The following is an 11,039-nucleotide window of genomic DNA, read 5'->3' as shown; positions in this document are numbered from 1 at the left end:
TGCTTTCTTTCTTTCTTTTTTTTTTTTTAATTAACACTTTTTGTTGACAACCACCATTCATATACACAATATATCATGATCATGGTCCCCTCCCACCACCCTCCTTGATCCCCATTTTCATATCCCACCTCCAGAGAATCCCTTCTTTTCAGCTAGTCTCTGTTCTGTTTTGAGGCCATCATTTCCCCTCTCTTATACTGGTCTTGTGTAGGTGGCATGAGCCACACTGCGAGGTCACGAAGGACACAACCACTTTGTGTCTGGAAGATAGTATTGCAAAGCACTCCTCCTTTTCCTTTGGCTCTTATGCTCTTTCCGCCACCTCCTCTGCAGTGGTCCCTGAGCCTTGGAGAACGTGACAGAGATGTCTCACTCAGTGCTGAGCATTCCACTTTCTCTTCTCAGCACCTTGTGGAGCTCTGTGCTTCCTTTGAATAGAGAAGCTTCTCTAATCAACAGTGAGAGTACCATTAACACATGGGCATAAACAATAGTATTTAGAGGGCAGTTTGGTGCTCTTATTCCTTACACATACCTCTGTGCATATGTGAGAGTATTTTTCAAGAGAAGGTAGAGAGCTGAGCTGCTGAATTAGAGAATGTGTTTATCTACTTTTGTGGTGTGGGGGTTGAACTGAACTTTGTGTATGCTGGGCAAGCGGTCTACCCCTGAGCTACATCCTCAGCTCCGTCATACCTTAATATATCGCCTCATCCACTTATGAATGAACCCTTGAAGATGCTGAGATTTTCAGTTCTATTCTGCTTTTGATCGTGACCTCCTAAAATGAAGGGCCGTTTCTCCACTATTTTGTCTGGTGCTTAATATTATGTTCAATGGGACTGCTATTTCTTTTCATTAGAAAGAGATGTAAGGACTGGAGAGATAGCTTAGCGGTTAAGTGCTTGCCTGAGAAGCCTAAGGACCCCGGTTTGAGGCTCATTTCCCAGGACCCACGTTAGCCAGATGCACAAGGGGGCGCACACATCTGGAGTTCATTTGCAGTGGCTGGAAGCCCTGGCGCGCCCATTCTCTCTCTCTCTCTCTCCACCTCTCTCTGTCTGTTTCTCTCTCTCTCTCTCTCTCTCTCTCAAATAAATAAATAAATAAATAAATAAATAAATAAATAAATAAATAAAGTACACCTCTTCCTCAACAAAAATATGTTTAGACAGTGAGAGAAATAATCATAGCTCCCAGGTAACTTATTTTTCTCATTACTTTTATAAAATTGTGAGCCATGAGCTGGGCGGGGTGGCGTGCACCTTTAATCCCAGTACTGGGAAGGCAGAAGTAGGAGGATGGCTGTGAGTTCAAGGCTAGTCTGGGGCTACAGAGTGAATTCCAGGTCAGCCTGGGCTAGAGGGAAACCCTACCTCGAAAAATAAGAGAAAGGTCGGGCTGGAGAGATGGCTTAGCGGTTAAGCGCTCCCCTATGAAGCCTATGGACCCTGGTTCGAGGCTCGGTTCCCCAGGTCCCACGTTAGCCAGATGCACAAGGGGGCGCACGCGTCTGGAGTTCGTTTGCAGAGGCTGGAAGCCCTGGCGCGCCCATTCTCTCTCTCTCCCTCTGTCTGTCTTTCTCTCTGTGTCTATTGCTCTCAAATAAATAAATAAAAAATGAACAAAAAATATTTAAAAAAAAAAAGAAAGAAAAATAAGAGAAAGGAAAAGGAATTAGAATTAGAGTCGCAGTCTTGTCTCAGGGTGCTCTAGCTCACGCGGCCTGGCTTGGGAGCGCAGCGGTGGTAACGGGGCGGATGAGCCTTCTCAGTGCCAGCTGAGACGGGCAGGATGTGGTCCTGCGCCTACTTGGCTTTCTCTCCAGGAGGCCGTAGCCACCATCTGCGTGCATGTGTTGTGATTGGCAAACACTGGCTGTAACTAAGGGCCCAGAGGGTTCGTTTGCCGTCCTGTGGATTGCCACACACGAGTTGTGACAGGTTGACTTGTTGTCAGGTTAAGGATGCTATGGTGACTTCCGCATTCATGAGTGTGTCAAGCGACAGTTGTTGGCAGTTGAGGAGTCTCTGGTGGCCATCCAGGATTTTACTGATCTGTCTCCCGGGGCTACTGAAATATTCCCCCCAACACTCCTTTATGCAACGTCTTCCATGTTTCTTCAAAAACGAATGGTAGTCTTGGATGTCTCCTGCAAACGTCATGGTCCCTGGAGACCCCACAAAGGTGGGTCTAGGTATCTGTCCAAACTTAGAACCCATTCTTGATTTTTTATTCTTTTATTTTAAAATATTGTTGTTTATTTATTCATTATTTATTTGAGAGAGAGAGTGAGTGAGAGAAAGTGGCAGATAGAATGGGCATGCCAGGGCCTCTAGCCACTGCAAACAAACACCAGGCGTGTGCCACCTTGTGCATCTGGTTTATGTGGGTACTGGGGAATCAAACCTGGGTCCTTAGGCTCAGCAGGCAAGTGCCTTAACTACTAAGCCACCTCTCCAGCCCCCGCATTCTTTTATTTTTATTTTTTTTGGTTTTTCGAGGTAGGGTCTCACTCTAGCCCAGGTTGACCTAGAATTCACTATGTAGTCTCAGGGTGGCCACGAACTCATGGCGATCCACTTACCTCTGTCTCCCAAGTGCTGGGATTAAAGGCGTGTGCCACCATGCCCAGCTTTGTTTTTTTTTTTTAATTTTTGTGGCCAACTTCTATGCATGTAGACCATATACCATAATCATAATTCCCTCCCACCACCCTATTTTCTCCCTCTTGAATCCCCCCACTGATTCCCCCCTTGCTTTTTTTTTTTTTGGTTTTCAAGGTAGGGTCTCATTCTAGCCCAGTCTGACCTGGAATTCACTTTGGAGTTTCAGGGTGGCCTTCAACTCACAGTGATCCTCCTACTCTGCCTCCCGAGTGTTGGGATTAAAGGAGTGTGCTGCTGCACCCTGCTCTTGGGACCCTTATTTTTGCGTTAGCAACTGCCAGTGTTCAGTGGAGCTGAACACTGAGAGCTGTTTTCTCTTGGAAGGGACACGAGCTTTCCATGCACCTCAGACATTCCAGTGCTTCTCCTTTGTGATCCTATGCTTTCCATTAGTAGTTTCAGCTTTCCAAATAATATTTACTTATTTGAGAGAGAGATGGGGAGATGGAGTGAGGATGAGAGAGAGAGAGAAAGACAGGGAGAGCATGCATATTGGGCACAGCGGGGCCTCCTGCTGCTGTAAATGAACTCCAAACACATGTGCCACTTTGTGAATCTGGTTTTACGTGGGTACTGGATTTTTAAAAATATATTTATTTATTTATTTGACAGAGAGAAAGTGGGCAAGAGAGAGAGAGCGAGAGCGAGAGCGAGAGCGAGAGAGAGAGAGAGAGAGAGAGAGAGAGAGAGAATGGGCATGCCAGGGCCTCCAACCACTGCAAATGAACGCCAGATGCATGCGCCCCTTGTGCATCTGGCTAACGTGGGTCCTGGGGAATTGAACATGGGTCCTTTGGCTTTGCAGGCAAATTCCTTAACTGCTAAGCCATCCCTCCAGCTCATGAGTACTGGTTTTAAGTTAGCTTCTTTGATCCAAATTGAACTGATTGTTTCTTTGTTCAGGATGAGGTGTGTGGGTCTATTTTCATTCTTCTGCAGGTGGGTATCCAGTTTCTTTAGCACTATTTGTAGAATAGTTTTTATTTTCCTATTATGTTTTTGATGCTTTTGTAAAAAATCAGGTGACCATAAGTGTGTGGGTCGATTTCTGGGTCTGTTCCATTGGCACGTGTTTCTCTTTTCCTGTTAGTCCCATGCTGGTTTTGTTACTATTGTTCTGTAGTACAACATTAGGTTAGGAATTATGATACCTCCAGCAGTATTTTTAATATTTTATTGATTTATTTATTTGAGAGAGAGAGAGAGAGAGAGAGAGAGAGAGAAAGAGAGAGAGAATGGGTGCACCAGGGCCTCCAGCCACTCCAAACAAACTCCAGATGCATGTTCTACTTTGTGCATCTGGCTTACATGGGTACTGGGGAATCGAACCTGGGTCCTTAGGTTTTGCAGGCAAGAGCCTTAACTGTTTAAACATCTCTCTGGCCCTCCAGCAATATTCTTTCTGCTTAGGATTACTTTGACTATGTGTGGCCAAAAATCAATTCTTTCATATTTGTTTATTTTCATTTAAAAAGTTATATTTATTTATTTGACAGAGAAAGAGGGAGAGCAAGAGAGAGAGAGAGCAAGAATGGGCACACCAGGGCCTCCAGCCACTGAAATGGAACTCCAGATGTGTGTGCCTTCTTGTGCATCTGGCTAACGTGGGACCTGGGGAATAGAACCTGGGTCCTCTGGCTTTGCAGGCAAACGCCTTAACCGCTAAGCCATCCCTCCAGTCTTAAAAACCCAATTCTTAAAGTCTCATCTCTCTAACTTCCTGGTGGAGCATCACTATTTCCTGGGCTGCCTCCAGCTTCTTTTTGAACTTTGAGAATCAGACTGAAAGTACATTTCAGGGTAGCATTTTTGACACATTGGGAATACAAAGAACACCTCTATCTAATCTTCGTGCAGCTTCACAGCAACAATTGTTTAACATTCTTCCTTATGTTTTATCTGTTGGGGGAATGACAGCAGGATGCTGGCAACCGACTTTTGGAAGTCTCAGTTACTCGGGAGCAACTAAACCACTACCGGAACTTGGCAGAGAATGTTCGAAGCGAACTTGCTGCAAGTCTGGTCAAATTTGAATGTGCTCAGTCTGAGGTAAGGCTGAATATTGTCACTACTCAGAAAATAGGTCTCTTTAGCTTTCATAGGATTAGAAATAGTTCATAGGAACCAGTGTTAGACCTTTTGGCAAAGTTTACAGTTATTCTCTTAGCGGGTTCTTAGTCTGTCTGACCCCATGCTGGATTTTAGGTCTCTGAGAATCTTTTTCTTAAAAAATATAGTTTATTTTTATTTACTTATTTGACAGAGAAAGAGGGGGGGAGGGAGGGAGGGAGAGAGAGAGAGAGAGAGAGAGAGAGATAGAGAGAGAGAGAGAGAGAGAATGGGCGCTCCAGGGCCTCCAGCCACTGCAAATGAACTCCAGATGCGTGTGCCCCCTTGTGCATCTGGCTAACATGGGTCCTGGGGACTCGGACCTGGGTCCTTTGGCTTTGCAGGCAAATGCCTTAACCGCTAAGCCATCCCTCCAGCCTGATCTCTGATAATCTTCACAACCTGCAGCTACCTGAGGATTTTGGGGAGGAGTTGCATGGGCCTTGAGAACTTTTAGCCTCTTTCATATATGTTCCTTTCATAAAGTGGGTTGCTTATAAGCTGGAGGTCTTAAAAGAAAATTCTGAATTCACTTTAAAAAAATATCATTTACTTGGGCTGGAGAGAGGGCTTAGTGGTTAAGTCACTTGCCTGCAAAGCCTTAGAACTCAATTTAGAATCTCCAGGTCCCACATAAGCCAGACACACAGTGATGCAAGCATGCAATGCTTCACATGCGCATAAGAGGTGCATGTATCTGCAGTTTGTTTGCAGAGTTATGAGCCATTTTGTGCATTTGGCTTATGTGGGTACTGGAGAATTGAACCAGGGCTATCTGGCTTTGCAAGCAAGCACCTTTAAATGTTGAGCCACCTCTCTAGCCCTCTGAATTCCTTTTGTATCATCTTTCTTGTTCTTGTGAACAAATACCTGACAAGAAGCGACTTAGAGAGTTTCTGCTGGGCTCATATTTTCCTCCCAGAAATCTGAATAATATTTTTTAATCACCTATAATTTTGGTCCAGAATACAAGAGGGAAAAGTATAGTGAGATGTTGAAATACTTGACTTGGGAAATGGCTGTGGCCATGAAATCACAAACAGTGTGGCTTGAATGACTATCAGTTGCAAAAGCAGCAATTCTGATAGAGAAAATTGGATCGTAATTGCAAAATATTTGATTTTTTTTCAAGTATAGTCTCACTGTAGCCCAGGCTGACCTGGAATTCACTATGGAGTCTCAGGGTGGCCTTGAACTCACGGCAATCCTCCTACCTCTGTCTCCTGAGTGCTGGGATTAAAGGCGTGCACCACCACACCTGGCCTTTGATTGATTTTTACAGTGCCCATCAGAAGCTTTTTTGGGGTGGAATAAGATCAACCTAAGGCATTGCTCAACTGGTTTTTGGAAATGACAGATGATGACTAGTGTTATTCAGACACTGCACTTTGTTAACAAAGAGCCAAATGCGAGAAAAAGAGGATGAAATTGGATTAAGTTAGGTATAAAAGAATAAGCATTTAAATTATGGTTTTAGTTTTTTAAAACATTTTTATTTATTTATTTATTAATTTATTTATTTGAGAGTGAGAGAGAGTGAGAATGAATGAGTGTGCCAGGACCTCTAGTTGCTGCAAACAAACTCCAGATACATCCACCTCATGCATCTGGCTTATGTGGGTATAGGCAAGCATCTTAACCATTAAGCCATCTACAGCCCCCCATTTTTTAAAAATTTTTATTAACATTTTCCATGATTATAAAATATATCCCATGGTAATTCCCTCCCTCCCCACCCCCACACTTTCCCATTTGAAATTCCATTCTCCATCATATTACCTCCCCATTACAATCATTGTAATTACATATATACAATATCAACCTATTAAGTATCCTCCTCCCTTCCTTTCTCTACCCTTTATGTCTCCTTTTTACCTTACTGGCCTCTGCTACTAAGTATTTTCATTCTCACACAGAAGCCCAATCATCTGTAGCTAGGATCCACATATGAGAGAGAACATGTGGCGCTTGGCTTTCTGGGCCTGGGTTACCTCACTTAGTATAATACTTTCCAGGTCCATCCATTTTTCTGCAAATTCATAACTTCATTTTTCTTTACCGCTGAGTAGAACTCCATTGTATAAATGTGCCACATCTTCATTATCCACTCATCTGTTGAGGGACATCTAGGCTGGTTCCATTTCCCAGCTATTATAAACTGAGCAGCAATAAACATGGTTGAGCATGTACTTCTAAGGAAATGAGATGAGTCCTTTGGATATATGCCTAGGAGTGCTATAGCTGGGTCATATGGTAGATCAATGTTTAGCTGTTTTAGGAACCTCCACACTGTTTTCCACAATGGCTGGACCAGATTGCATTCCCACCAGCAGTGTAGAAGGGTTCCTTTTTTTCCACATCCCCGCCAACATTTATGATCATTTGTTTTCATGATGGTGGCCAATCTGACAGGAGTGAGATGGAATCTCAATGTAGTTTTAATCTGCATTTCCCTGATGACTAGTGACGTAGAACATTTTTTTAGATGCTTATATGCCATTCATATTTCTTCCTTTGAGAACTCTCTATTTAGCTCCATAGCCCCCCATTTTTTTTAATATAGGTACTTCATTGTTAACTTTTCTGTTCACACTTTATTTTTATTTTTTAATTTTAAGTTTTACTTATTGAGAGAGGAGAGAGATAGAGAGTGAGAATGGGCATGCCAAGGCCTCTAGCCATTGCAAATGAACTCCAGACGCATGTGCTACCATGTGCATCTGGCTTATGTGGGACCTGGAGAATCGAACCAGGGTCCTTAGGCTTCACAGACATGCTAAGCCATCCCTCCAGCCCACTTCACCCCTTTTAAAACCTCATTTCATGCTAGCTGCAAGACCTCCGCACCAAAATTCTTTCTAAAGAAGTTTACTGCCAGGAGCTGAAGGCTGAAATGGAGAGCTACAAAGAAAATGATGCCAGGAAATCGTCTCTCATCACCTCTATGAGATGCCGAATTCAGGAGCTTGAGGAAGAGTCAGTGGTGCTCTCTGCTTCTCAAAACAGAATGGAAGTCACCGCCCACACTGCCATGAGGGAGAACCAGGAACTGATGAAAAGTATCACAGAACTCGACGAGGAATTAAAGTAAGGGAGCTGCAATGCTTCCCACTTTCATTAGTGGTTATGCTGGCTTCATTGCCAATGTTTGTCACGAATGGGCTTTGAATATTTCTCATTATTTGGTCCTGAAACTGAATTTGAAAAAAAAAACACAAAGAACAACTCATTGATCTCAAATATTGTTGAAGTCTTAAAAACTGTTTTCAAAATTTATTTATTTATTTGAGACAGAGAGAAGGAGAGCAAGAGAGCGAATGGGCATGCCAGGGCCTCCAGCCACTGCAAATGAACTCCAGACACATGTGTCACCTTGTGCATCTGGCTTACATGGGCCCTGAGGAATAGAACCTGGGTTCTTAGGCTTCACAGGCATGCACCTTAACGGCTAAACTATCCCTCCAGCCCATAAAAACTTTTATCAAGCTCATTTCTCAATGTTATCAGATATCTCAGTGAACGCAGTGTGGTTCCAACCTTGGTTAGGCCCCATTGCTGAAGGCTTGTTATAAGTACAATGGGGCAATTTCCTCTAAATAGAAGTTTCTCTGAGGTGTCAGGGAAGCCCACAGAGGAGTGCATTTATTCAGAAACTAGCTATAAAAATACCAGACCACCCTGAACAGTTTTTTATGTATTACTAATTTATACAGAACTCATGAAACTTAGGTTTTTTTTAGTAATATTTTATTTATTTATTTGCAAGGAGAGAGAGATAGAGAGACAGAGAAAGAGAGGGAGAGACAGAGAGAGAGAGAGAGAGAGAGAGAGAGAGTGAGAGAACAAATCAGAATGGGTGCACCAGGGCCTCTAGTCACTGCATATAAACTCCAGGTGCATGCACCACTTTGTGGATCTGGCTTTACATGGGTACTAAAGTGGGTACTGGGGCATCAAACCCAGATCATTAGGCATTTCATGCAAGCACCTTAAACCAGTGAGCCATCTCTCCAGCCTGAAACTTAGGTATTTTGTTTTTTCAAAATTAGTTCTGACACATTGAAACAATATTGGGATCTGGTTACTTCTAAAATGTATTTTAAAAATTCCATATATAAAGCCAGGCATGGTGGCGCACACCTTTAATCCCAGCACTAGGGAGGCAGAGCTAGGAGAATTGCTATGAGTTCGAGGCCACCCCGAGACTACATAGTGAACTCCAGGTACTTCAGTCTGGACTAGAGTGAGATCCTATTTAGAAAAAAAAAAAAAAATCCATATATAAGCCGGGCGTGATGGCACATGTCTTTAATTCCAGCACTCATGAGGCTGAGGTGGGAGGATCGCCATGTGTTCAAGGCCAGACTGAGTCTACAGAGTGAATTCCAGGTCAGCTTGGGCTAGAGTGAGAGCCTACCTTAAAAAACAAAAATGAATAACAAAAAATTCCATGTATGCCTTAATTTCCATTTAGTATTTTTTTTATATGAGAGAGAGAGAGAGACAGAGACAGAGAATGTGTACTGGTGTGCCAGGGCCTCTGGCCACTGTGATTGAACTCCAAACGTGTGTAGCATCTTGTATGTGTGCCGCCTTGTGCACTTGCGTCACCCTGTGCGTCTGACTTACATGGGATCTGGAGAGTTGAACATGGGCCCTCAGGCTTCACAGGCAAGCACCCTAACCATTAAGCCATTTCTCCAGTTGTTAATTTCCTTTTTGAGACAGGGTGTTGGTCTGGAGCTCAGGCTGACTCCACCTCATGCACATTGGAATTATGGGCATGTTGCACTGTGCCTAGCTTTAAATATCCTCATTAATAAAGTAGCTGATTTTTACTTTATCTATCCCATATTTCAAAAATTAACAAGAACTCCCAGCTCCAGCCTTTGTCTCTTTCTACCTACAGAACTGCTTAACTTTTTTGTTTGTTTTGAGACAATATCTCTATGTAGCCCAGGATGGCCTCAAACTCATGAGCCTTCTTCCTTTACTTCCTGAGAGCTTGTCTTAAAGGAATCCATATTTTTTGTTTTTATTTATTTATTTTTATTATTTTATTTTATTTATTTGAAAGAGGAAGAGAGAGGGCTGGAGAGATGGCTTAGCGGTTAAGCGCTTGCCTGTGAAGCCTAAGGACCCCGGTTCGAGGCTCGGTTCCCCAGGTCCCACGTTAGCCAGATGCACAAGGGGGCGCACGCGTCTGGAGTTCGTTTGCAGAGGTTGGAAGCCCTGGCACGCCCATTCTCTCTCTCTCCCTCTATCTGTCTTTCTCTCTGTGTCAGTCGCTCTCAAATAAATAAATAAAAAAAAATTAAAAAAAAAAGAAAGAGGAAGAGAGAAATAAAAAGGAGATAGAGAAAGAGAGAGAGAGAGCGAGCGAGAGAGAGAGAGAGAGAGAGAGAGAGAGGGAGAGAGAGAGAGAGAGAGAAGAGAGAGACTGGGTGTATCAGGGCCTCTAGTCCTTGCAAATGAACTCCAGATGGATGTGCCACTTTGTGCATCTGGCTACTAGGAAATCAACCCTGGGTCCTTAGGCTTCACAGGCAAGTGCCTTAACCACTAAGCAATCTCCATTGCCTGAAATAGCTTAATGTACTCAACTAATTCTTATGACCACTTAGTTTGTTTGCTTTAAAATATTTCCCATAAGACTGGGAAGATGGCGTAGAGGTTAAAGGCACTTGCATGCAAAGCTTCCCAGCTTAGGTTCATTTTCCCAAGACCCACGTCAAGCCAGAGGAACAAAGTGGTGCATGCATCTGGAGTTCATTTGCAGTGGCTAGAGGCCCTGGCATGCCCATTCTCTCTCTCTCCTCACAAATAAATAAATAAACATATTAAATAACATATTTACCATGAACAAGCTGTCATGGACATGCATGAACACTCATATTTTTCCATTTTTTTGTTGAGATTTCCTTAGGATAGAGTCCTGAAACTTTGTTGAGTCAGATAAGATGCAAATAGATGTGGATATACATTTTGGAGACCTTTAAAATGGAGAAGTATGATTGAAACCTTGGGCCTAATGTGCAGGATCATATATATGCCAATCTATCATAGACATAGTGTTTATTGTGCCTCTTATGGGGACAAAAGGCAGGGACACATCAGTGTTAGTCCTTTATTGTTACACATTTTTCTAAATGGAAATAAGATATGCTTTTGAGTCTATGCAATTACATGCTTTTAAATCTTTGAATAGATTCAGAAATTTGTAGTAAACATTCAACATTGGGTAAAAGAAAAAGCAATAAT

The 11,039-nt window shown here is 42.9% G+C and overlaps 1 protein-coding gene across 1 annotated transcript in view; it reads left to right on the top strand.

Annotated features, from left to right (window-relative positions):
- The first annotated feature begins 2,163 nt into the window (after nt 1-2,163).
- Ccdc170 (coiled-coil domain containing 170) overlaps nt 2,164-11,039 on the top strand; it is a 74,852-nt gene continuing 65,976 nt past the window's right edge. The window contains exons 1-3 of the mRNA XM_045158470.1: nt 2,164-2,187; nt 4,587-4,718; nt 7,609-7,865. Coding sequence (XP_045014405.1) covers nt 2,164-2,187; nt 4,587-4,718; nt 7,609-7,865 — 413 coding nt within the window. The remainder of the gene's footprint in view (nt 2,188-4,586; nt 4,719-7,608; nt 7,866-11,039) is intronic.

The sequence above is a fragment of the Jaculus jaculus genome, chromosome 9 (assembly GCF_020740685.1).
Source record: "Jaculus jaculus isolate mJacJac1 chromosome 9, mJacJac1.mat.Y.cur, whole genome shotgun sequence".
In the NCBI taxonomy this organism is placed as follows: domain Eukaryota; kingdom Metazoa; phylum Chordata; class Mammalia; order Rodentia; family Dipodidae; genus Jaculus; species Jaculus jaculus.
Note: the sequence above shows the minus strand (reverse complement) of the source record. Positions and strands in the feature narration are given on the sequence as shown.